The sequence below is a fragment of the Leptodactylus fuscus genome (genome assembly GCF_031893055.1).
Source record: "Leptodactylus fuscus isolate aLepFus1 chromosome 2 unlocalized genomic scaffold, aLepFus1.hap2 SUPER_2_unloc_4, whole genome shotgun sequence".
NCBI lineage: Eukaryota > Metazoa > Chordata > Amphibia > Anura > Leptodactylidae > Leptodactylus > Leptodactylus fuscus.
In genome coordinates this window covers 143,302-170,935 of record NW_027439805.1, presented here as the reverse complement: position 1 = coordinate 170,935, position 27,634 = coordinate 143,302, and the positions used below count along the sequence as shown (strand labels likewise).

The 27,634-nt window shown below is 54.3% G+C and overlaps 1 protein-coding gene across 1 annotated transcript in view; it reads right to left on the bottom strand.

Moving 5' to 3' along the window:
- Window positions 1-27,372, bottom strand: part of LOC142186341 (tRNA wybutosine-synthesizing protein 4-like) — a gene marked incomplete at its 3' end in the record, with an annotated part of 194,440 nt that extends 167,068 nt beyond the window's left edge. The window contains exons 1-4 of the mRNA XM_075261170.1: window positions 27,314-27,372; window positions 24,896-24,971; window positions 17,402-17,526; window positions 14,562-14,643 (exon numbers count right to left, since the gene is read on the bottom strand). Coding sequence (XP_075117271.1) covers window positions 14,562-14,643; window positions 17,402-17,526; window positions 24,896-24,913 — 225 coding nt within the window. The remainder of the gene's footprint in view (window positions 1-14,561; window positions 14,644-17,401; window positions 17,527-24,895; window positions 24,972-27,313) is intronic.
- Window positions 27,373-27,634: the final 262 nt, after the last annotated feature.

Genomic DNA, 27,634 nt, shown 5'->3' with positions numbered 1-27,634 from the left:
TGTAGTGGGGGTAATGAGGAGGGGCCGTAGTGAGGGTAATGAGGAGGGGCCGTAGTGACGGTAATGAGGAGGGGCTGTAGTGAGGGTAATGAGGAGGGGCTGTAGTGACGGTAATGAGGAGGGGCTGTAGTGGGGGTAATGAGGAGGGGCCGTAGTGAGGGTAATGAGGAGGGGCTATAGTGACGGTAATGAGGAGGGGCTGTAGTGGGGGTAATGAGGAGGGGCTGTAGTGGGGGTAATGAGGAGGGGCTGTAGTGAGGGTAATGAGGAGGGGCTGTAGTGGGGGTAATGAGGAGGGGCTGTAGTGACGGTAATGAGGAGGGGCTGTAGTGAGGGTAATGAGGAGGGGCTGTAGTGACGGTAATGAGGAGGGGCTGTAGTGGGGGTAATGAGGAGGGGCTGTAGTGACGGTAATGAGGAGGGGCTGTAGTGACGGTAATGAGGAGGGGCTGTAGTGGGGGTAATGAGGAGGGGCTGTAGTGGGGGTAATGAGGAGGGGCTGTAGTGGGGGTAATGAGGAGGGGCTGTAGTGAGGGTAATGAGGAGGGGCTGTAGTGGGGGTAATGAGGAGGGGCTGTAGTGGGGGTAATGAGGAGGGGCTGTAGTGGGGGTAATGAGGAGGGGCTGTAGTGAGGGTAATGAGGAGGGGCTGTAGTGGGGGTAATGAGGAGGGGCTGTAGTGACGGTAATGAGGAGGGGCTGTAGTGGGGGTAATGAGGAGGGGCTGTAGTGGGGGTAATGAGGAGGGGCTGTAGGGGTAATGAGGAGGGGCTGTAGTGACGGTAATGAGGAGGGGCTGTAGTGGGGGTAATGAGGAGGGGCTGTAGTGAGGGTAATGAGGAGGGGCTGTAGTGAGGGTAATGAGGAGGGGCTGTAGTGGGGGTAATGAGGAGGGGCTGTAGTGAGGGTAATGAGGAGGGGCTGTAGTGGGGTAATGAGGAGGGGCTGTAGTGACGGTAATGAGGAGGGGCTGTAGTGACGGTAATGAGGAGGGGCTGTAGTGAGGGTAATGAGGAGGGGCTGTAGTGAGGGTAATGAGGAGGGGCTGTAGTGGGGGTAATGAGGAGGGGCTGTAGTGACGGTAATGAGGAGGGGCTGTAGTGAGGGTAATGAGGAGGGGCTGTAGTGGGGGTAATGAGGAGGGGCTGTAGTGAGGGTAATGAGAAGGACCTGTAGTGACGGTAATGAGGAGGGGCTGTAGTGAGGGTAATGAGGAGGGGCTGTAGTGAGGGTAATGAGGAGGGGCTGTAGTGGGGGTAATGAGGAGGGGCTGTAGTGAGGGTAATGAGGAGGGGCTGTAGTGACAGTAATGAGGAGGGGCTGTAGTGAGGGTAATGAGGAGGGGCTGTAGTGACGGTAATGAGGAGGGGCTGTAGTGAGGGTAATGAGGAGGGGCCGTAGTGAGGGTAATGAGGAGGGGCCGTAGTGGGGGTAATGAGGAGGGGCCGTAGTGAGGGTAATGAGGAGGGGCTGTAGTGAGGGTAATGAGGAGGGGCTGTAGTGAAGGTAATGAGGAGGGGTTGTAGTGACGGTAATGAGGAGGGGCTGTAGTGAGGGTAATGAGGAGGGGCTGTAGTGACGGTAATGAGGAGGGGCCGTAGTGAGGGTAATGAGGAGGGGCCGTAGTGAGGGTAATGAGGAGGGGCTGTAGTGACGGTAATGAGGAGGGGCTGTAGTGGGGGTAATGAGGAGGGGCTGTAGTGAGGGTAATGAGGAGGGGCTGTAGTGAGGGTAATGAGGAGGGGCTGTAGTGACGGTAATGAGGAGGGGCTGTAGTGACGGTAATGAGGAGGGGCTGTAGTGAGGGTAATGAGGAGGGGCTGTAGTGAGGGTAATGAGGAGGGGCTGTAGTGGGGGTAATGAGGAGGGGCTGTAGTGAGGGTAATGAGGAGGGGCTGTAGTGACGGTAATGAGGAGGGGCTGTAGTGACGGTAATGAGGAGGGGCTGTAGTGAGAGTAATGAGGAGGGGCTGTAGTGGGGGTAATGAGGAGGGGCTGTAGTGAGGGTAATGAGGAGGGGCTGTAGTGGGGGTAATGAGGAGGGGCTGTAGTGACGGTAATGAGGAGGGGCTGTAGTGGGGGTAATGAGGAGGGGCTGTAGTGGGGGTAATGAGGAGGGGCTGTAGTGGGGGTAATGAGGAGGGGCTGTAGTGACGGTAATGAGGAGGGGCTGTAGTGAGGGTAATGAGGAGGGGCTGTAGTGACGGTAATGAGGAGGGGCTGTAGTGGGGGTAATGAGGAGGGGCTGTAGTGGGGGTAATGAGGAGGGGCTGTAGTGACGGTAATGAGGAGGGGCTGTACTGAAGGTAATGAGGAGGGGCTGTAGTGAAGGTAATGAGGAGGGGCTGTAGTGAGGGTAATGAGGAGGGGCTGTAGTGAAGGTAATGAGGAGGGGCTGTAGTGACGGTAATGAGGAGGGGCTGTAGTGACGGTAATGAGGAGGGGCTGTAGAGAGGGTAATGAGGAGGGGCTGTAGTGACGGTAATGAGGAGGGGCTGTAGTGAGGGTAATGAGGAGGGGCTGTAGTGACGGTAATGAGGAGGGGCTGTAGTGAGGGTAATGAGGAGGGGCTGTAGTGGGGGTAATGAGGAGGGGCTGTAGTGGGGGTAATGAGGAGGGGCTGTAGTGGGGGTAATGAGGAGGGGCTGTAGTGACGGTAATGAGGAGGGGCTGTAGTGACGGTAATGAGGAGGGGCTGTAGTGGGGGTAATGAGGAGGGGCTGTAGTGACGGTAATGAGGAGGGGCTGTAGTGAAGGTAATGAGGAGGGGCTGTAGTGAGGGTAATGAGGAGGGGCTGTAGTGAAGGTAATGAGGAGGGGCTGTAGTGACGGTAATGAGGAGGGGCTGTAGTGAGGGTAATGAGGAGGGGCTGTAGTGACGGTAATGAGGAGGGGCTGTAGTGAGGGTAATGAGGAGGGGCTGTAGTGAGGGTAATGAGGAGGGGCTGTAGTGGGGGTAATGAGGAGGGGCTGTAGTGGGGGTAATGAGGAGGGGCTGTAGTGGGGGTAATGAGGAGGGGCTGTAGTGAGGGTAATGAGGAGGGGCTGTAGTGACGGTAATGAGGAGGGGCTGTAGTGAGGGTAATGAGGAGGGGCTGTAGTGACGGTAATGAGGAGGGGCTGTAGTGACGGTAATGAGGAGGGGCTGTAGTGAGGGTAATGAGGAGGGGCTGTAGTGACGGTAATGAGGAGGGGCTGTAGTGACGGTAATGAGGAGGGTCTGTAGTGACGGTAATGAGGAGGGGCTGTAGTAAGGGTAATGAGGAGGGGCTGTAGTGACGGTAATGAGGAGGGGCTGTAGTGGGGGTAATGAGGAGGGGCTGTAGTGACGGTAATGAGGAGGGGCTGTAGTGACGGTAATGAGGAGGGGCTGTAGTGACGGTAATGAGGAGGGGCTGTAGTGACGGTAATGAGGAGGGGCTGTAGTGAGGGTAATGAGGAGGGGCTGTAGTGACGGTAATGAGGAGGGGCTGTAGTGGGGGTAATGAGGAGGGGCTGTAGTGAGGGTAATGAGGAGGGGCTGTAGTGGGGGTAATGAGGAGGGGCTGTAGTGAGGGTAATGAGGAGGGGCTGTAGTGAGGGTAATGAGGAGCGGCTGTAGTGAGGGTAATGAGGAGGGGCTGTACTGAAGGTAATGAGGAGGGGCTGTAGTGAGGGTAATGAGGAGGGGCTGTAGTGGGGGTAATGAGGAGGGGCTGTAGTGACGGTAATGAGGAGGGGCTGTAGTGACGGTAATGAGGAGGGGCTGTAGTGACGGTAATGAGGAGGGGCTGTAGTGACGGTAATGAGGAGGGGCTGTAGTGAGGGTAATGAGGAGGGGCTGTAGTGACGGTAATGAGGAGGGGCTGTAGTGAAGGTAATGAGGAGGGGTTGTAGTGACGGTAATGAGGAGGGGCTGTAGTGGGGGTAATGAGGAGGGGCCGTAGTGAGGGTAATGAGGAGGGGCTGTAGTGACAGTAATGATGAGGGGCTGTAGTGGGGGTAATGAGGAGGGGCCGTAGTGAGGGTAATGAGGAGGGGCTGTAGTGACGGTAATGAGGAGGGGCTGTAGTGGGGGTAATGAGGAGGGGCTGTAGTGACGGTAATGAGGAGGGGCCGTAGTGAGGGTAATGAGGAGGGGCTGTAGTGACGGTAATGAGGAGGGGCTGTAGTGACGGTAATGAGGAGGGGCTGTAGTGAGGGTAATGAGGAGGGGCCGTAGTGAGGGTAATGAGGAGGGGCTGTAGTGGGGGTAATGAGGAGGGGCTGTAGTGACGGTAATAAGGAGGGGCTGTAGTGACGGTAATGAGGAGGGGCTGTAGTGAGGGTAATGAGGAGGGGCTGTAGTGAGGGTAATGAGGAGGGGCTGTAGTGACGGTAATGAGGAGGGGCTGTAGTGGGGGTAATGAGGAGGGGCTGTAGTGGGGGTAATGAGGAGGGGCTGTAGTGGGGGTAATGAGGAGGGGCTGTAGTGGGGGTAATGAGGAGGGGCTGTAGTGGGGGTAATGAGGAGGGGCTGTAGTGAGGGTAATGAGGAGGGGCTGTAGTGGGGGTAATGAGGAGGGGCTGTAGTGGGGGTAATGAGGAGGGGCTGTAGTGGGGGTAATGAGGAGGGGCTGTAGTGACGGTAATGAGGAGGGGCTGTAGTGACGGTAATGAGGAGGGGCTGTAGTGACGGTAATGAGGAGGGGCTGTAGTGAGGGTAATGAGGAGGGGCTGTAGTGGGGGTAATGAGGAGGGGCTGTAGTGAGGGTAATGAGGAGGGGCTGTAGTGGGGGTAATGAGGAGGGGCTGTAGTGGGGGTAATGAGGAGGGGCTGTAGTGGGGGTAATGAGGAGGGGCTGTAGTGAGGGTAATGAGGAGGGGCTGTAGTGGGGGTAATGAGGAGGGGCTGTAGTGACGGTAATGAGGAGGGGCTGTAGTGGGGGTAATGAGGAGGGGCTGTAGTGGGGGTAATGAGGAGGGGCTGTAGTGGGGGTAATGAGGAGGGGCTGTAGTGACGGTAATGAGGAGGGGCTGTAGTGGGGGTAATGAGGAGGGGCTGTAGTGGGGGTAATGAGGAGGGGCTGTAGTGAGGGTAATGAGGAGGGGCCGTAGTGAGGGTAATGAGGAGGGGCCGTAGTGGGGGTAATGAGGAGGGGCCGTAGTGAGGGTAATGAGGAGGGGCTGTAGTGGGGGTAATGAGGAGGGGCTGTAGTGACGGTAATGAGGAGGGGCTGTAGTGACGGTAATGAGGAGGGGCTGTAGTGAGGGTAATGAGGAGGGGCTGTAGTGAGGGTAATGAGGAGGGGCTGTAGTGGGGGTAATGAGGAGGGGCTGTAGTGACGGTAATGAGGAGGGGCTGTAGTGAGGGTAATAAGGAGGGGCTGTAGTGGGGGTAATGAGGAGGGGCTGTAGTGAGGGTAATGAGAAGGACCTGTAGTGACGGTAATGAGGAGGGGCTGTAGTGGGGGTAATGAGGAGGGGCTGTAGTGGGGGTAATGAGGAGGGGCTGTAGTGAGGGTAATGAGGAGGGGCTGTAGTGGGGGTAATGAGGAGGGGCTGTAGTGACGGTAATGAGGAGGGGCTGTAGTGACGGTAATGAGGAGGGGCTGTAGTGAGGGTAATGAGGAGGGGCTGTAGTGAGGGTAATGAGGAGGGGCTGTAGTGACGGTAATGAGGAGGGGCTGTAGTGACGGTAATGAGGAGGGGCTGTAGTGGGGGTAATGAGGAGGGGCTGTAGTGACGGTAATGAGGAGGGGCTGTAGTGAGGGTAATGAGGAGGGGCTGTAGTGAGGGTAATGAGGAGGGGCTGTAGTGACGGTAATGAGGAGGGGCTGTAGTGAGGGTAATGAGGAGGGGCTGTAGTGGGGGTAATGAGGAGGGGCTGTAGTGAGGGTAATGAGGAGGGGCTGTAGTGACGGTAATGAGGAGGGGCTGTAGTGACGGTAATGAGGAGGGGCTGTAGTGACGGTAATGAGGAGGGGCTGTATTGGGGGTAATGAGGAGGGGCTGTATTGGGGGTAATGAGGAGGGGCTGTAGTGGGGGTAATGAGGAGGGGCTGTAGTGGGGGTAATGAGAAGGGGCTGTAGTGAGGGTAATGAGGAGGGGCTGTAGTGACGGTAATGAGGAGGGGCTGTAGTGGGGGTAATGAGGAGGGGCTGTAGTGACGGTAATGAGGAGGGGCTGTAGTGACGGTAATGAGGAGGGGCTGTAGTGGGGGTAATGAGGAGGGGCTGTAGTGAGGGTAATGAGGAGGGGCTGTAGTGGGGGTAATGAGGAGGGGCTGTAGTGACGGTAATGAGGAGGGGCTGTAGTGGGGGTAATGAGGAGGGGCTGTAGTGACGGTAATGAGGAGGGGCTGTAGTGGGGGTAATGAGGAGGGGCTGTAGTGAGGGTGATGAGGAGGGGCTGTAGTGACGGTAATGAGGAGGGGCTGTAGTGGGGGTAATGAGGAGGGGCTGTAGTGAGGGTAATGAGGAGGGGCTGTAGTGGGGGTAATGAGGAGGGGCTGTAGTGGGGGTAATGAGGAGGGGCTGTAGTGAGGGTAATGAGGAGGGGCTGTAGTGAGGGTAATGAGGAGGGGCTGTAGTGGGGGTAATGAGGAGGGGCTGTAGTGAGGGTAATGAGGAGGGGCTGTAGTGGGGGTAATGAGGAGGGGCTGTAGTGACGGTAATGAGGAGGGGCTGTAGTGACGGTAATGAGGAGGGGCTGTAGTGGGGGTAATGAGGAGGGGCTGTAGTGACGGTAATGAGGAGGGGCTGTAGTGACGGTAATGAGGAGGGGCTGTAGTGAGGGTAATGAGGAGGGGCTGTAGTGGGGGTAATGAGGAGGGGCTGTAGTGAGGGTAATGAGGAGGGGCTGTAGTGACGGTAATGAGGAGGGGCTGTAGTGACGGTAATGAGGAGGGGCTGTAGTGGGGGTAATGAGGAGGGGCTGTAGTGGGGGTAATGAGGAGGGGCTGTAGTGAGGGTAATGAGGAGGGGCTGTAGTGGGGGTAATGAGGAGGGGCTGTAGTGAGGGTAATGAGGAGGGGCTGTAGTGGGGGTAATGAGGAGGGGCTGTAGTGGGGGTAATGAGGAGGGGCTGTAGTGAGGGTAATGAGGAGGGGCTGTAGTGAGGGTAATGAGGAGGGGCTGTAGTGAGGGTAATGAGGAGGGGCTGTAGTGACGGTAATGAGGAGGGGCTGTAGTGACGGTAATGAGGAGGGGCTGTAGTGACGGTAATTAGGAGGGGCTGTAGTGGGGGTAATGAGGAGGGGCTGTAGTGAGGGTAATGAGGAGGGGCTGTAGTGGGGGTAATGAGGAGGGGCTGTAGTGACGGTAATGAGGAGGGGCTGTAGTGACGGTAATGAGGAGGGGCTGTAATGGGGGTAATGAGGAGGGGCTGTAGTGAGGGTAATGAGGAGGGGCTGTAGTGACGGTAATGAGGAGGGGCTGTAGTGACGGTAATGAGGAGGGGCTGTAGTGGGGGTAATGAGGAGGGGCTGTAGTGGGGGTAATGAGGAGGGGCTGTAGTGACGGTAATGAGGAGGGCTGTAGTGAGGGTAATGAGGAGGGGCTGTAGTGACGGTAATGAGGAGGGGCTGTAGTGACGGTAATGAGGAGGGGCTGTAGTGGGGGTAATGAGGAGGGGCTGTAGTGACGGTAATGAGGAGGGGCTGTAGTGAGGGTAATGAGGAGGGGCTGTAGTGACGGTAATGAGGAGGGGCTGTAGTGACGGTAATGAGGAGGGGCTGTAGTGACGGTAATGAGGAGGGGCTGTAGTGAGGGTAATGAGGAGGGGCTGTAGTGAGGGTAATGAGGAGGGGCTGTAGTGAGGGTAATGAGGAGGGGCTGTAGTGACGGTAATGAGGAGGGGCTGTAGTGAGGGTAATGAGGAGGGGCTGTAGTGACGGTAATGAGGAGGGGCTGTAGTGGGGGTAATGAGGAGGGGCTGTAGTGACGGTAATGAGGAGGGGCTGTAGTGAGGGTAATGAGGAGGGGCTGTAGTGAGGGTAATGAGGAGGGGCTGTAGTGGGGGTAATGAGGAGGGGCTGTAGTGAGGGTAATGAGGAGGGGCTGTAGTGAGGGTAATGAGGAGGGGCTGCAGAGAGGGTAATGAGGAGGGGCTGTAGTGGGGGTAATGAGGAGGGGCTGCAGTGACGGTAATGAGGAGGGGCTGTAGTGAGGGTAATGAGGAGGGGCTGTAGTGGGGGTAATGAGGAGGGGCTGTAGTGACGGTAATGAGGAGGGGCTGTAGTGACGGTAATGAGGAGGGGCTGTAGTGAGGGTAATGAGGAGGGGCTGTAGTGAGGGTAATGAGGAGGGGCTGTAGTGACGGTAATGAGGAGGGGCTGTAGTGAGGGTAATGAGGAGGGGCTGTAGTGAGGGTAATGAGGAGGGGCTGTAGTGACGGTAATGAGGAGGGGCTGTAGTGGGGGTAATGAGGAGGGGCTGTAGTGAGGGTAATGAGGAGGGGCTGTAGTGGGGGTAATGAGGAGGGGCTGTAGTGACAGTAATGAGGAGGGGCTGTAGTGGGGGTAATGAGGAGGGGCTGTAGTGGGGGTAATGAGGAGGGGCTGTAGTGACGGTAATGAGGAGGGGCTGTAGTGACGGTAATGAGGAGGGGCTGTAGTGACGGTAATGAGGAGGGGCTGTAGTGAGGGTAATGAGGAGGGGCTGTAGTGAAGGTAATGAGGAGGGGTTGTAGTGAGGGTAATGAGGAGGGGTTGTAGTGAGGGTAATGAGGAGGGGCTGTACTGAAGGTAATGAGGAGGGGCTGTAGTGAGGGTAATGAGGAGGGTCTGTAGTGGGGGTAATGAGGAGGGGCTGTAGTGACGGTAATGAGGAGGGGCTGTAGTGAGGGTAATGAGGAGGGGCTGTAGTGACAGTAATGAGGAGGGGCTGTAGTGGGGGTAATGAGGAGGGGCTGTAGTGACGGTAATGAGGAGGGGCTGTAGTGACGGTAATGAGGAGGGGCTGTAGTGACAGTAATGAGGAGGGGCTGTAGTGACGGTAATGAGGAGGGGCTGTAGTGACGGTAATGAGGAGGGGCTGTAGTGACGGTAATGAGGAGGGGCTGTAGTGAGGGTAATGAGGAGGGGCTGTAGTGAAGGTAATGAGGAGGGGTTGTAGTGAGGGTAATGAGGAGGGGTTGTAGTGAGGGTAATGAGGAGGGGCTGTACTGAAGGTAATGAGGAGGGGCTGTAGTGAGGGTAATGAGGAGGGGCTGTAGTGGGGGTAATGAGGAGGGGCTGTAGTGACGGTAATGAGGAGGGGCTGTAGTGAGGGTAATGAGGAGGGGCTGTAGTGACGGTAATGAGGAGGGGCTGTAGTGGGGGTAATGAGGAGGGGCTGTAGTGACGGTAATGAGGAGGGGCTGTAGTGACGGTAATGAGGAGGGGCTGTAGTGACAGTAATGAGGAGGGGCTGTAGTGGGGGTAATGAGGAGGGGCTGTAGTGAAGGTAATGAGGAGGGGCTGTAGTGGGGGTAATGAGGAGGGGCTGTAGTGAGGGTAATGAGGAGGGGCTGTAGTGACGGTAATGAGGAGGGGCTGTAGTGGGGGTAATGAGGAGGGGCTGTAGTGAGGGTAATGAGGAGGGGCTGTAGTGACGGTAATGAGGAGGGGCTGTAGTGACGGTAATGAGGAGGGGCTGTAGTGGGGGTAATGAGGAGGGGCTGTAGTGAGGGTAATGAGGAGGGGCTGTACTGAAGGTAATGAGGAGGGGCTGTAGTGACGGTAATGAGGAGGGGCTGTAGTGGGGGTAATGAGGAGGGGCTGTAGTGACGGTAATGAGGAGGGGCTGTAGTGGGGGTAATGAGGAGGGGCTGTAGTGACGGTAATGAGGAGGGGCTGTAGTGAGGGTAATGAGGAGGGGCTGTAGTGACAGTAATGAGGAGGGGCTGAGTGACGGTAATGAGGAGGGGCTGTAGTGACGGTAATGAGGAGGGGCTGTAGTGAGGGTAATGAGGAGGGGCTGTAGTGAGGGTAATGAGGAGGGGCTGTAGTGAGGGTAATGAGGAGGGGTTGTAGTGGGGGTAATGAGGAGGGGCTGTAGTGACGGTAATGAGGAGGGGCTGTAGTGGGGGTAATGAGGAGGGGCTGTAGTGAGGGTAATGAGGAGGGGCTGTAGTGAGGGTAATGAGGAGGGGCTGTAGTGGGGGTAATGAGGAGGGGCTGTAGTGACGGTAATTAGGAGGGGCTGTAGTGGGGGTAATGAGGAGGGGCTGTAGTGACGGTAATGAGGAGGGGCTGTAGTGACGGTAATGAGGAGGGGCTGTAGTGGGGGTAATGAGGAGGGGCTGTAGTGGGGTAATGAGGAGGGGCTGTAGTGACGGTAATGAGGAGGGGCTGTAGTGACGGTAATGAGGAGGGGCTGTAGTGACGGTAATGAGGAGGGGCTGTAGTGGGGGTAATGAGGAGGGGCTGTAGTGACGGTAATGAGGAGGGGCTGTAGTGACGGTAATGAGGAGGGGCTGTAGTGAGGGTAATGAGGAGGGGCTGTAGTGGGGGTAATGAGGAGGGGCTGTAGTGAGGGTAATGAGGAGGGGCTGTAGTGACGGTAATGAGGAGGGGCTGTAGTGGGGGTAATGAGGAGGGGCTGTAGTGGGGTAATGAGGAGGGGCTGTAGTGGGGTAATGAGGAGGGGCTGTAGTGGGGGTAATGAGGAGGGGCTGTAGTGGGGTAATGAGGAGGGGCTGTAGTGAGGGTAATGAGGAGGGGCTGTAGTGACGGTAATGAGGAGGGGCTGTAGTGGGGGTAATGAGGAGGGGCTGTAGTGAGGGTAATGAGGAGGGGCTGTACTGAAGGTAATGAGGAGGGGCTGTAGTGACGGTAATGAGGAGGGGCTGTAGTGGGGTAATGAGGAGGGGCTGTAGTGACGGTAATGAGGAGGGGCTGTAGTGACGGTAATGAGGAGGGGCTGTAGTGACGGTAATGAGGAGGGGCTGTAGTGACGGTAATGAGGAGGGGCTGTAGTGAGGGTAATGAGGAGGGGCTGTAGTGACGGTAATGAGGAGGGGCTGTAGTGGGTGTAATGAGGAGGGGCTGTAGTGACGGTAATGAGGAGGGGCTGTAGTGGGTGTAATGAGGAGGGGCTGTAGTGACGGTAATGAGGAGGGGCTGTAGTGGGGGTAATGAGGAGGGGCTGTAGTGACGGTAATGAGGAGGGGCTGTAGTGACGGTAATGAGGAGGGGCTGTAGTGGGGGTAATGAGGAGGGGCTGTAGTGGGGGTAATGAGGAGGGGCTGTAGTGAGGGTAATGAGGAGGGGCTGTAGTGAGGGTAATGAGGAGGGGCTGTAGTGACGGTAATGAGGAGGGGCTGTAGTGACGGTAATGAGGAGGGGCTGTAGTGGGGGTAATGAGGAGGGGCTGTAGTGGGGGTAATGAGGAGGGGCTGTAGTGAGGGTAATGAGGAGGGGCTGTAGTGGGGGTAATGAGGAGGGGCTGTAGTGACGGTAATGAGGAGGGGCTGTAGTGACGGTAATGAGGAGGGGCTGTAGTGAGGGTAATGAGGAGGGGCTGTAGTGACGGTAATGAGGAGGGGCTGTAGTGACGGTAATGAGGAGGGGCTGTAGTGAGGGTAATGAGGAGGGGCTGTAGTGAGGGTAATGAGGAGGGGCTGTAGTGACGGTAATGAGGAGGGGCTGTAGTGACGGTAATGAGGAGGGGCTGTAGTGACGGTAATGAGGAGGGGCTGTAGTGAGGGTAATGAGGAGGGGCTGTAGTGGGGGTAATGAGGAGGGGCTGTAGTGGGGGTAATGAGGAGGGGCTGTAGTGAGGGTAATGAGGAGGGGCTGTAGTGAGGGTAATGAGGAGGGGCTGTAGTGACGGTAATGAGGAGGGGCTGTAGTGACGGTAATGAGGAGGGGCTGTAGTGACGGTAATGAGGAGGGGCTGTAGTGAGGGTAATGAGGAGGGGCTGTAGTGACGGTAATGAGGAGGGGCTGTAGTGGGTGTAATGAGGAGGGGCTGTAGTGACGGTAATGAGGAGGGGCTGTAGTGGGGGTAATGAGGAGGGGCTGTAGTGGGTGTAATGAGGAGGGGCTGTAGTGACGGTAATGAGGAGGGGCTGTAGTGGGGGTAATGAGGAGGGGCTGTAGTGAGGGTAATGAGGAGGGGCTGTAGTGACGGTAATGAGGAGGGGCTGTAGTGACGGTAATGAGGAGGGGCTGTAGTGGGGGTAATGAGGAGGGGCTGTAGTGGGGGTAATGAGGAGGGGCTGTAGTGAGGGTAATGAGGAGGGGCTGTAGTGACGGTAATGAGGAGGGGCTGTAGTGGGGGTAATGAGGAGGGGCTGTAGTGGGGGTAATGAGGAGGGGCTGTAGTGAGGGTAATGAGGAGGGGCTGTAGTGACGGTAATGAGGAGGGGCTGTAGTGAGGGTAATGAGGAGGGGCTGTAGTGACGGTAATGAGGAGGGGCTGTAGTGACGGTAATGAGGAGGGGCTGTAGTGGGGGTAATGAGGAGGGGCTGTAGTGGGGGTAATGAGGAGGGGCTGTAGTGAGGGTAATGAGGAGGGGCTGTAGTGGGGTAATGAGGAGGGGCTGTAGTGACGGTAATGAGGAGGGGCTGTAGTGACGGTAATGAGGAGGGGCTGTAGTGAGGGTAATGAGGAGGGGTTGTAGTGACGGTAATGAGGAGGGGCTGTACTGAAGGTAATGAGGAGGGCTGTAGTGAGGGTAATGAGGAGGGGCTGTAGTGAGGGTAATGAGGAGGGGCCGTAGTGAGGGTAATGAGGAGTGGCTGTAGTGACGGTAATGAGGAGGGGCTGTAGTGGGGGTAATGAGGAGGGGCTGTAGTGGGGTAATGAGGAGGGGCTGTAGTGAAGGTAATGAGGAGGGGCTGTAGTGAGGGTAATGAGGAGGGGCTGTAGTGAGGGTAATGAGGAGGGGCTGTAGTGACGGTAATGAGGAGGGGCTGTAGTGGGGGTAATGAGGAGGGGCTGTAGTGAGGGTAATGAGGAGGGGCTTTAGTGAGGGTAATGAGGAGGGGCTGTAGTGACGGTAATGAGGAGGGGCTGTAGTGGGGGTAATGAGGAGGGGCTGTAGTGAGGGTAATGAGGAGGGGCTGTAGTGGGGGTAATGAGGAGGGGCTGTAGTGAGGGTAATGAGGAGGGGCTGTAGTGGGGGTAATGAGGAGGGGCTGTAGTGGGGGTAATGAGGAGGGGCTGTAGTGAGGGTAATGAGGAGGGGTTGTAGTGACGGTAATGAGGAGGGGCTGTAGTGACGGTAATGAGGAGGGGCTGTAGTGGGGTAATGAGGAGGGCTGTAGTGGGGGTAATGAGGAGGGGCTGTAGTGGGGGTAATGAGGAGGGGCTGTAGTGACGGTAATGAGGAGGGGCTGTAGTGACGGTAATGAGGAGGGGCTGTAGTGGGGGTAATGAGGAGGGGCTGTAGTGACGGTAATGAGGAGGGGCTGTAGTGACGGTAATGAGGAGGGGCTGTAGTGGGGGTAATGAGGAGGGGCTGTAGTGAGGGTAATGAGGAGGGGCTGTAGTGAGGGTAATGAGGAGGGGCTGTAGTGAGGGTAATGAGGAGGGGCTGTAGTGAGGGTAATGAGGAGGGGCTGTAGTGACGGTAATGAGGAGGGGCTGTAGTGACGGTAATGAGGAGGGGCTGTAGTGGGGGTAATGAGGAGGGGCTGTAGTGGGGGTAATGAGGAGGGGCTGTAGTGGGGGTAATGAGGAGGGGCTGTAGTGAGGGTAATGAGGAGGGGCTGTAGTGAGGGTAATGAGGAGGGGCTGTAGTGGGGGTAATGAGGAGGGGCTGTAGTGAGGGTAATGAGGAGGGGCTGTAGTGGGGGTAATGAGGAGGGGCTGTAGTGGGGGTAATGAGGAGGGGCTGTAGTGAGGGTAATGAGGAGGGGCTGTAGTGAAGGTAATGAGGAGGGGCTGTAGTGGGGGTAATGAGGAGGGGCTGTAGTGGGGGTAACAGATAAGACACTTTACCATTTAAACCGTAATCCAGCTTCAAGCAAAGTGATGATGAAGGATTAGATGCGGTAGAGATATAAAATTTAACTTTCATTTTCATCCGAAATCACAAAACGTTACAAAGTAACTGATAGGGTCAGTAAAAATCCAAACTGAGCTACACGTTTTGGGAACGCCATGTCCCTTCCGCTCTGCTCATCGCCTTGGATGAAGCTGGATTACGGTTTCACTTTCTATGGATATCAAGACACAGGTTAGTCCACCTGAATTCGGGGCTTCCTAAGGTGCTAGATAACAAAAAACCTAGCACATGAGAGGGAAGAAAAAACTGTGGTTTTTATACACAGTGTGATCCCATATAGAAGTGAGACATGAAAGGTAACGTTCTATACCAAAACCAAACAGAGAGAACCCAAGTAGGTATGAGCTGTGTATTTGGGCTGAGCCGTCGGCTTCAGGCCGTCTCTCTATTATCTGCACCCTATTGTTATTTAGGGCACCGTTGGACATTTTTTGCTGTGCTCAAGTTTGTATATTTTATTCGTTTATGAATCTTGTTCGTTTATGACCTCATTATTCTGAGTGTCTTCTTTACCTTAATTTTTGGTTTCCTCCTAAGGTGCTAGTATCGTATATGGTGAGCTGAAAAGACTTTGTTGTATCTTTGTTATAACTTTACCACTTACCTGCCTATGGTGACAATCTGCAGTCTCCTGGAAAAACTCGAGCAGACAGCGGGTGACGGCCTGAGCTCGGACACAATATCCCCTGGTGGACACAAGACACAGAGAGATGATGGTGCACACATAAGACCACAGGCAGTGCAGGGATGGCAGCCAGGAGCGGGCAGCGGGGATGACATCACTAGACCAGGGGAAGGGTGAAGGGATGACATCACTAGGCCAGGGGAAGGGTGAAGGGATGACATCACTAGGCCAGGGGAGGGAAGGGTGAAGGGATGACATCACTAGGCCAGGGGAAGGGTGAAGGGATGACATCACTAGGCCAGGGGAAGGGTGAAGGGATGACATAAATAGGCCAGGGGAAGGGTGAAGGGATGACATCACTAGGCCAGGGGAAGGGTGAAGGGATGACATCACTAGGCCAGGGGAAGGGTGAAGGGATGACATCACTAGGCCAGGGGAAGGGTGAAGGGATGACATCACTAGGCCAGGGGAAGGGTGAAGGGATGACATCACTAGGCCAGGGGAAGGGTGAAGGGATGACATCACTAGGCCAGGGGAAGGGTGAAGGGATGACATCACTAGGCCAGGGGAAGGGTGAAGGGATGACATCACTAGGCCAGGGGAAGGGTGAAGGGATGACATCACTAGGCCAGGGGAAGGGTGAAGGGATGACATAAATAGGCCAGGGGAAGGGTGAAGGGATGACATCACTAGGCCAGGGGAAGGGTGAAGGGATGACATAAATAGGCCAGGGGAAGGGTGAAGGGATGACATCACTAGGCCAGGGGAAGGGTGAAGGGATGACATCACTAGGCCAGGGGAAGGGTGAAGGGATGACATAAATAGGCCAGGGGAAGGGTGAAGGGATGACATCACTAGGCCATGGGAAGGGTGAAGGGATGACATCACTAGGCCAGGGGAAGGGTGAAGGGATGACATCACTAGGCCAGGGGAAGGGTGAAGGGATGACATCACTAGGCCAGGGGAAGGGTGAAGGGATGACATCACTAGGCCAGGGGAAGGGTGAAGGGATGACATCACTAGACCAGGGGAAGGGTGAAGGGATGACATCACTAGGCCAGGGGAAGGGTGAAGGGATGACATCACTAGGCCAGGGGAAGGGTGAAGGGATGACATCACTAGGCCAGGGGAAGGGTGAAGGGATGACATCACTAGGCCAGGGGAAGGGTGAAGGGATGACATCACTAGGCCAGGGGAAGGGTGAAGGGATGACATCACTAGGCCAGGGGAAGGGAGAAGGGATGACATCACTAGACCAGGGGAAGGGTGAAGGGATGACATCACTAGGCCAGGGGAAGGGAGAAGGGATGACATCACTAGGCCAGAGGAAGGGAGAAGGGATGACATCACTAGGCCAGGGGAAGGGTGAAGGGGTGACATCACTAGGCCAGGGGAAGGGTGAAGGGATTACATCACTAGGCCAGGGGAAGGGTGAAGGGATGACATCACTAGGCCAGGGGAAGGGTGAAGGGATGACATCACTAGGCCAGGGGAAGGGTGAAGGGATGACATCACTAGACCAGGGGAAGGGTGAAGGGATGACATCAGTAGGCCAGGGGAAGGGTGAAGGGATGACATCACTAGGCCAGGGGAAGGGTGAAGGGATGACATCACTAGGCCAGGGGAAGAGTGAAGGGATGACATCACTAGGCCAGGGGAAGGGTGAAGGGATGACATCACTAGGCCAGGGGAAGGGGGAAGGGATGACATCACTAGGCCAGGGGAAGGGGGAAGGGATGACATCACTAGGCCAGGGGAAGGGTGAAAGGATGACTTCAGTAGGCCAGGGGAAGGGTGAAAGGATGACATCACTAGGCCAGGGGAAGGGTGAAGGGATGACATCACTAGGCCAGGGGAAGGGTGAAGGGATGACATCACTAGGCCAGGGGAAGGGTGAAGGGATGACATCACTAGGCCAGGGTAAGGGTGAAGGGATGACATCACTAGGCCAGGGGAAGGGTGAAGGGATAACATCAGTAGGCCAGGGGAGGGGTGAAGGGATGACATCACTAGGCCAGGGGAAGGGTGAAGGGATGACATCAGTAGGCCAGGGGAAGGGTGAAGGGATGACATCACTAGGCCAGGGGAAGGGTGAAAGGATGACATCACTAGGCCAGGGGAAGGGTGAAAGGATGACATCACTAGGCCAGGGGAAGGGTGAAGGGATGACATCACCAGGCCAGGGGAAGGGTGAAGGGATGACATCACTAGGCCAGGGGAAGGGTGAAGGGATGACATCACTAGGCCAGGGGAAGGGTGAAGGGATGACATCACTAGGCCAGGGGAAGGGTGAAGGGATGACATCACTAGGCCAGGGGAAGGGTGAAGGGATAACATCAGTAGGCCAGGGGAGGGGTGAAGGGATGACATCACTAGGCCAGGGGAAGGGTGAAGGGATGACATCAGTAGGCCAGGGGAAGGGTGAAGGGATGACATCACTAGGCCAGGGGAAGGGTGAAGGGATGACATCACTAGGCCAGGGGAAGGGTGAAGGGATGACATCACTAGGCCAGGGGAAGGGTGAAAGGATGACATCACTAGGCCAGGGGAAGGGTGAAGGGATGACATCACTAGGCCAGGGGAAGGGTGAAGGGATGACATCACTAGGCCAGGGGAAGGGTGAAGGGGTGACATCACTAGGCCAGGGGAAGGGTGAAGGGATGACATCACCAGGCCAGGGGAAGGGTGAAGGGATGACATCAGTCACACAACCAGGCATAGAGGAAATCAACCACAGAAGCCAAGTAAGGACCTCGTGTGCTATGGAAATGCACAGTGCAATCTGGGTAAAGTATTAGTTCAGCCAGCAGGGGGCGCACCTGTGGATGAGCGGAGACCTCCTACATGTTCGGCTCACAAAGTATTTCTGAAATTCATCAGCGAAATATCCCAAGGAGGCGGCAGAGACCTTACTGAGGGTGCTGAAGTCATTAGTGCTCTGGACCTGAGGAGGGAAAACTCAAGATTATAGAACACCAGGGATTACAGGAAACCGCGGATTACTAGAGGACACCGGGGATTACTAGAGGACACCGCGGATTACTAGAGGACACCGGGGATTACTAGAGGACATCGGGGATTAATAGAGGACACCGGGGATTACTAGAGGACACCGCGGATTACTAGAGGACACTGCGGATTACTAGAGGACACCGGGGATTACTAGAGGACACTGCGGATTACTAGAGGACACCGGGGATTACTAGAGGACACCGGGGATTACTAGAGGACACCGGGGATTACTAGAGGACACCGGGGATTACTAGAGGACACTGCGGATTACTAGAGGACACCGGGGATTACTAGAGGACACTGCGGATTACTAGAGCACACCGGGGATTACTAGAGGACACTGCGGATTACTAGAGGACACCGGGGATTACTAGAGGACACTGCGGATTACTAGAGGACACCGGGGATTACTAGAGGACACCGGGGATTACTAGAGGACACCGGGGATTACTAGAGGACACCGGGGATTACTAGAGGACACCGGGGATTACTAGAGGACACCGGGGATTACTAGAGGACACTGCGGATTACTAGAGGACACCGGGGATTACTAGAGGACACTGTGGATTACTAGAGGACACCGGGGATTACTAGAGGACACTGCGGATTACTAGAGGACACCGGGGATTACTAGAGGACACCGGGGATTACTAGAGGACACCGTGGATTACTAGAGGACACCGGGGATTACTAGAGGACTGCAAAAAAGAAGAAAAGGTTTCGACCTCACCATATAAGTATTTGTCCAATGTTCCTTTGGGTGCACGGCCTTTAACCCCTGGACTGAATGAGGCAACTTTCATATGAAAACCATCCACCACGTAATAGCAGGTCCGCACTCCTTAGGCTTGGTAAAAATTAACTTTTAATCCGCCATTTTAAAATTACATAGGACAAACAAAAACGTGAAAAAAGTTCAGAAAAAAGACATAGTGTTTTAAAAACGCCAACGCGTTTCGAGGCTTTGCAGTCTCTTAGTCATGGCATCATACAACATTACAAGTCACCATTTTATACTTGTCCTAGCAGCTGTTCCATCAATGAATGGAGTAAACACGCCCAGCATGACAACCCTTCCGGTTCCCCTATATTCCTTGGATCCTTGGGGTAACATCATTATTCCTATATATTATCGTTTATTAAAAACTCTCATTTAAATATACCATATATTAACTATATTTTTTACCTTTAATAATTCCGTACCGCATCTCCTCGTTCTCTTCATTCTCCCTATCTCGTTCATGTTTTCTTCATGACCCACGTGGTGTGTCTCAGCTTATCACATCCCGTCTCCTGACACACCCTCCTCTGCTCAGTCTACACGTTTGCTTATGATCACGTGACGTAAATGCACCTATCTTGATCCAAGTTCGTCCGTGCTCTATATAGAGAAAACTCGAACTCACATTCCCTATTGATAACATTTTATAGGTCTATTGACTTTTCTGTCCATATAGTATGGCAAAAGGGTGTAGATTTATATTATAAAGTACAAGTAAAAGGACACAGAAAAGAAAAAGGAGGAAAGGACTAAACGTATAGAATAGGGATATGAATATCCACTTTCTTTTTCCTCCTTTTTCTTTTCTGTGTCCTTTTACTTGTACTTTATAATATAAATCTACACCCTTTTGCCATACTATATGGACAGAAAAGTCAATAGACCTATAAAATGTTATCAATAGGGAATGTGAGTTCGAGTTTTCTCTATATAGAGCACGGACGAACTTGGATCAAGATAGGTGCATTTACGTCACGTGATCATAAGCAAACGTGTAGACTGAGCAGAGGAGGGTGTGTCAGGAGACGGGATGTGATAAGCTGAGACACACCACGTGGGTCATGAAGAAAACATGAACGAGATAGGGAGAATGAAGAGAACGAGGAGATGCGGTACGGAATTATTAAAGGTAAAAAATATAGTTAATATATGGTATATTTAAATGAGAGTTTTTAATAAACGATAATATATAGGAATAATGATGTTACCCCAAGGAATATAGGAATATAGGGGAACCGGAAGGGTTGTCATGCTGGGCGTGTTTACTCCATTCATTGATGGAACAGCTGCTAGGACAAGTATAAAATGGTGACTTGTAATGTTGTATGATGCCATGACTAAGAGACTGCAAAGCCTCGAAACGCGTTGGCGTTTTTAAAACACTATGTCTTTTTTCTGAACTTTTTTCACGTTTTTGTTTGTCCTATGTAATTTTAAAATGGCGGATTAAAAGTTAATTTTTACCAAGCCTAAGGAGTGCGGACCTGCTATTACGTGGTGGATGGATTTCATATTACTAGAGGACACTGCGGATTACTAGAGGACACTGCGGATTACTAGAGGACACTGCGGATTACTAGAGGACACCGGGGATTACTAGAGGACACCGGGGATTACTAGAGGACACCGGGGATTACTAGAGGACACCGGGGATTACTAGAGGACACCAGGGATTACTAGAGGACACCAGGGATTACTAGAGGACACCGGGGATTACTAGAGGACACCAGGGATTACTAGAGGACACCAGGGATTACTAGAGGACACCGGGGATTACTAGAGGACACCAGGGATTACTAGAGGACACCGCGGATTACTAGAGGACACCGGGGATTACTAGAGGACACCGGGGATTACTAGAGGACACTGCGGATTACTAGAGGACACCGGGGATTACTAGAGGACACCGGGGATTACTAGAGGACACCGCGGATTACTAGAGGACACCGGGGATTACTAGAGGACACCAGGGATTACTAGAGGACACCGCGGATTACTAGAGGACACTGCGGATTACTAGAGGACACCGGGGATTACTAGAGGACACCGGGGATTACTAGAGGACACCGGGGATTACTAGAGGACACCGGGGATTACTAGAGGACACCGGGGATTACTAGAGGACACCGGGGATTACTAGAGGACACCGGGGATTACTAGAGGACACCAGGGATTACTAGAGGACACCGGGGATTACTAGAGGACACCGGGGATTACTAGAGGACACCAGGGATTACTAGAGGACACCAGGGATTACTAGAGGACACCGCGGATTACTAGAGGACACTGCGGATTACTAGAGGACACCGGGGATTACTAGAGGACACCGGGGATTACTAGAGGACACTGCGGATTACTAGAGGACACTGCGGATTACTAGAGGACACCGGGGATTACTAGAGGACACCAGGGATTACTAGAGGACACCGCGGATTACTAGAGGACACCGGGGATTACTAGAGGACACCGGGGATTACTAGAGGACACCGGGGATTACTAGAGGACACCAGGGATTACTAGAGGACACCAGGGATTACTAGAGGACACCGCGGATTACTAGAGGACACCGGGGATTACTAGAGGACACTGCGGATTACTAGAGGACACTGCGGATTACTAGAGGACACCGGGGATTACTAGAGGACACCGGGGATTACTAGAGGACACCGGGGATTACTAGAGGACACCAGGGATTACTAGAGGACACCAGGGATTACTAGAGGACACCGGGGATTACTAGAGGACACCAGGGATTACTAGAGGACACCGGGGATTACTAGAGGACACTGCGGATTACTAGAGGACACCGGGGATTACTAGAGGACACCGGGGATTACTAGAGGACACTGCGGATTACTAGAGGACACCGGGGATTACTAGAGGACACCAGGGATTACTAGAGGACACCGCGGATTACTAGAGGACACTGCGGATTACTAGAGGACACCGGGGATTACTAGAGGACACCGGGGATTACTAGAGGACACCGGGGATTACTAGAGGACACCGGGGATTACTAGAGGACACCGGGGATTACTAGAGGACACCGGGGATTACTAGAGGACACCGGGGATTACTAGAGGACACCAGGGATTACTAGAGGACACCGGGGATTACTAGAGGACACCGGGGATTACTAGAGGACACCGGGGATTACTAGAGGACACCAGGGATTACTAGAGGACACCAGGGATTACTAGAGGACACCGCGGATTACTAGAGGACACTGCGGATTACTAGAGGACACCGGGGATTACTAGAGGACACCGGGGATTACTAGAGGACACTGCGGATTACTAGAGGACACCGGGGATTACTAGAGGACACCAGGGATTACTAGAGGACACCGCGGATTACTAGAGGACACCGGGGATTACTAGAGGACACTGCGGATTACTAGAGGACACCGGAGATTACTAGAGGACACCGGGGATTACTAGAGGACACCAGGGATTACTAGAGGACACCGCGGATTACTAGAGGACACCGGGGATTACTAGAGGACACTGCGGATTACTAGAGGACACTGCGGATTACTAGAGGACACTGCGGATTACTAGAGGACACCGGGGATTACTAGAGGACACCGGGGATTACTAGAGGACACCGGGGATTACTAGAGGACACCGGGGATTACTAGAGGACACCGGGGATTACTAGAGGACACCGGGGATTACTAGAGGACACTGCGGATTACTAGAGGACACCGGGGATTACTAGAGGACACCGGGGATTACTAGAGGACACTGCGGATTACTAGAGGACACCGGGGATTACTAGAGGACACCGGGGATTACTAGAGGACACCGCGGATTACTAGAGGACACCGCGGATTACTAGAGGACATCGGGGATTACTAGAGGACACCGGGGATTACTAGAGGACACCGGGAAATACTAGAGGACACTGTGGATTACTAGAGGACACTGCGGATTACTAGAGGACACCGGGGATTACTAGAGGACACTGCGGATTACTAGAGGACACCGGGGATTACTAGAGGACACTGCGGATTACTAGAGGACACCGGGGATTACTAGAGGACACCGGGGATTACTAGAGGACACTGCGGATTACTAGAGGACACCGGGGATTACTAGAGGACACCGGGGATTACTAGAGGACACCGGGGATTACTAGAGGACACTGCGGATTACTAGAGGACACCGGGGATTACTAGAGGACACCGGGGGATTACTAGAGGACACCGCGGATTACTAGAGGACACCAGGGATTACTAGAGGACACCGGGGATTACTAGAGGACACCAGGGATTACTAGAGGACACCGCGGATTACTAGAGGACACCGGGGATTACTAGAGGACACTGCGGATTACTAGAGGACACCGGGGATTACTAGAGGACACCGGGGATTACTAGAGGACACCAGGGATTACTAGAGGACACCGCGGATTACTAGAGGACACCGGGGATTACTAGAGGACACTGCGGATTACTAGAGGACACCGGGGATTACTAGAGGACACCGGGGATTACTAGAGGACACCGGGGATTACTAGAGGACACTGCGGATTACTAGAGGACACCGGGGATTACTAGAGGACACCGGGGATTACTAGAGGACACCGCGGATTACTAGAGGACACCGCGGATTACTAGAGGACATCGGGGATTACTAGAGGACACCGGGGATTACTAGAGGACACCGGGGATTACTAGAGGAAACTGCGGATTACTAGAGGACACTGCGGATTACTAGAGGACACCGGGGATTACTAGAGGATACCACGGATTACTAGAGGACATCAAGGATTACTAGAGGACACTGCGGATTACTAGAGGACACCGGGGATTACTAGAGGACACTGCGGATTACTAGAGGACACCGGGGATTACTAGAGGACACCACGGAATACTAGAGGACACCGGGGATTACTAGAGGACACCACGGAATACTAGAGGACACCGGGGATTACTAGAGGACACCGGGGATTACTAGAGGACACCGGGGATTACTAGAGGACACTGCGGATTACTAGAGGACACTGCGGATTACTAGAGGACACCGGGGATTACTAGAGGACACTGCGGATTACTAGAGGACACCGGGGATTACTAGAGGACACCGGGGATTACTAGAGGACACCGGGGATTACTAGAGGACACCGCGGATTACTAGAGGACACCGGGGATTACTAGAGGACACCGGGGATTACTAGAGGACACTGCGGATTACTAGAGGACACCGGGGATTACTAGAGGACACCGGGGATTACTAGAGGACACCGCGGATTACTAGAGGACACCGGCTATTACTAGAGGACACCACGGAATACTAGAGGACACCGGGGATTACTAGAGGACACCACGGAATACTAGAGGACACCACGGAATACTAGAGGACACCACGGAATACTAGAGGACACCGGGGATTACTAGAGGACACCGCAGATTACTAGAGGACACCGGGGATTACTAGAGGACACCGGGGATTACTAGAGGACACCACGGAATACTAGAGGACACCACGTAATACTAGAGGACACCGGGGATTACTAGAGGGCACCGCGGATTACTAGAGGACACCGGGGATTACTAGAGGACACCGGGGATTACTAGAGGACACCGGGGATTAATAGAGGACACCACGGAATACTAGAGGACACCTGGGATTACTAGAGGACACTGCGGATTACTATAGGACACCGGGGATTACTAGAGGACACCGGGGATTACTAGAGGACACCGGGGATTACTAGAGGACACCACGGAATACTAGAGGACACCGCGGATTACTAGAGGACACTGCGGATTACTAGAGGACACCGGGGATTACTAGAGGACACCGGGGATTACTAGAGGACACCGCGGATTACTAGAGGACACCGGGGATTACTAGAGGACACCGCGGATTACTAGAGGACACCGGGGATTACTAGAGGACACCACGGAATACTAGAGGACACCGCGGATTACTAGAAGACACCGGGGATTACTAGAGGACACCGGGGATTAATAGAGGACACCACGGATTACTAGAGGACACCGGGGATTACTAGAGGACACCGGGGATTACTAGAGGACACCATGGAATACTAGAGGACACCGGGGATTACTAGAGGACACCGCGGATTACTAGAGGACACCGGGGATTACTAGAGGACACCGGGGATTACTAGAGGACACCGGGGATTACTAGAGGACACCGCGGATTACTAGAGGACACCGCGGATTACTAGAGGACACCGGGGATTACTAGAGGACACCGGGGATTACTAGAGGACACCGGGGATTACTAGAGGACACCGGGGATTACTAGAGGACACCAGGGATTAGACTTCACCAGGTGAAGTAGACAATGGATTCCAAGTCAGTCCAGAGCCCACTATCACCCAGAGCAGACAGATATCTGATGAGTACAGCCCCCAGTGACGGTGCACTATCACAGGATATTTGGACATGGCGGCCTAAATTATCACAACTATCAGAGCATGGACATTGCGGATGGATTGTCTACACATCACAGGTCACCAAGAGACTGGACAACACAAAACTCACACAGGTGTCGCTCTTCATTCTCAGGGTCTTACGAGGTTGTTGTCCATAGATTTCCTACAGCACCCCAAATCCCGACCTGTAGATCAAGAACAGAATACTGGAGGGATATTGAATCAGCCGCGGCGTCCACGGCGCGAGGCACCGGCCCATTCATTCATGTCTAATCCATTGTGGAAAGCCGCGACAGAATGAGTACACGCGGAACCCCCGGTGATCTAACCGAGACCTCCGGAGTGCAGGGTGGAGGCTAATTAGCATATGAATAAAAACGGACTCATTCAAAAGCTACTGAGGAGATTTACATACAAAAGGTAGGTGTGGAAAAACATTACTAAACCCCGAGCAAGGAAGGGCTGAGCTAATGATAGAGGCGCTGTAAGGTGGGGAATGGGAAAAATAACAGGGGGGCAGTAATAGGGGGTCATGTACAGGGGGGAGGGGCAGTAATAGGGGGTCATGTACAGGGGGCAGTAATAGGGGGTCATGTACAGGGGGCAGTAATAGGGGGTCATGTACAGGGGGCAGTAATAGGGGGTCATGTACAGGGGGAGGGGCAGTAATAGGGGGTCATGTACAGGGGGAGGGGCAGTAATAGGGGGTCATGTACAGGGGGAGGGGCAGTAATAGGGGGTCATGTACAGGGGGGCCGTAATAGGGAGTCATGTACAGGGGGCAGTAATAGGGGGTCATGTACAGGGGGAGGGGCAGTAATAGGGGTCATGTACAGGGGGGCCGTAATAGGGGGTCATGTACAGGGGGCAGTAATAGGGGGTCATGTACAGGGGGAGGGGCAGTAATAGGGGGTCATGTACAGGGGGCAGTAATAGGGGGTCATGTACAGGGGGAGGGGCAGTAATAGGGGGTCATGTACAGGAGGCAGCAATAGGGAGTCATGTACAGGGGGCAGTAATAGGGGGTCATGTACAGGAGGGGCAGTAATAGGGAGTCATGTACAGGGGGCAGTAATAGGGGGTCATGTACAGGGGGGAGGAGCAGTAATAGGGGGTCATGTACAGGGGGAGGGGCAGTAATAGGGGGTCATGTACAGGGGGAGGGGCAGTAATAGGGGGTCATGTACAGGGGGAGGGGCAGTAATTGGGGGTCATGTACAGGAGTGGCAGTAATAGGGGGTCATGTAAAGGGGGGGAGGGGCAGTAATAGGGGGTCATGTACAGGGGGCAGTAATAGGGGGTCATGTACAGGAGGGGCAGTAATAGGGAGTCATGTACAGGGGGAGGGGCAGTAATAGGGGGTCATGTACAGGGGGCAGTAATTGGGGGTCATGTACATGGGGGAGGGGCAGTAATTGGGGGTCATGTACAGGAGGGGCAGTAATAGGGAGTCATGTACAGGGGGAGGGGCAATAATAGGGGGTCATGTACAGGAGGCAGTAATAGGGAGTCATGTACAGGGGGAGGGGCAGTAATAGGGGGTCATGTACAGGGGGCAGTAATAGGGAGTCATGTGCAGGAGGGGCAGTAATAGGGAGTCATGTACAGGGGGGCCGTAATAGGGGGTCATGTACAGGGGGGAGGGGCAGTAATTGGGGGTCATGTACAGGGGGGGGGCAGTAATTGGGGGTCATGTACAGGGGGAGGGGCAGTAATAGGGGGTCATGTACAGGGGGGCCGTAATAGGGGGTCATGTACAGGGGGGAGGGGCAGTAATTGGGGGTCATGTACGGGGGGGGGGGGGGGGGGGCGTAATAGGGGGTCATGTACAGGGGGGCCGTAATAGGGGGTCATGTACAGGGGGAGGGGCAGTAATAGGGGGTCATGTACAGGGGGGAGGGGCAGTAATTGGGGGTCATGTACAGGAGGGGCAGTAATTGGGGGTCATGTACAGGGGTAGGGGCAGTAATTGGGGGTCATGTACAGGAGGGGCAGTAATTGGGGGTCATGTACAGGAGGGGCAGTAATTGGGGGTCATGTACAGGGGGAGGGGCAGTAATTGGGGGTCATGTACAGGGGGAGGGGCAGTAATTGGGGGTCATGTACAGGGGGGAGGGGCAGTAATTGGGGGTCATGTACAGGGGGGAGGGGCAGTAATTGGGGGTCATGTACAGGGGAGGGGCAGTAATTGGGGGTCATGTACAGGGGGAGGGGCAGTAATTGGGGGTCATGTACAGGAGGGGCAGTAATAGGGGGTCATGTACAGGGGGGAGGGGCAGTAATAGGGGGTCATGTACAGGAGGGGCAGTAATAGGGGGTCATGTACAGGGGGAGGGGCAGTAATTGGGGGTCATGTACAGGGGGAGGGGCAGTAATAGGGGGTCATGTACAGGGGGAGGGGCAGTAATAGGGGGTCATGTAGCTCGGCCCCTCCCCCTATTATTGCTCCGATTTAACCCTTCATGCTCCTCACACACAGAACTACAAGTCCCAGCAGACGCGCACGCGCCACTCACAAGTCACTCACCGGGTCCGTCCCGCTAATCCGCCCGGTCAGGAACAACAGACTGACGTTGAGTTCCGCTGCGGAACAAACATTCCCCGAAAACTGGAGAGCGGCGACATCTGGTGGTGAGAGCGAGAATGACACGACTATGGGGAGTTTTTTGTAATTCAGAATTTTTCTACCATTAAATCTTTTATTTTGGGGGGCGATCACACGTCGGAGAAGCCCTAAGAAAGGCTATTCGACTCTTACCTTAGACGTGGTCTCCGCAGCGTCGTTCCTTAGAAATACTGTTTTTTATCGGTATGCAAATGAGTTCTCTTGCGGCGATGAGGGCGTCGC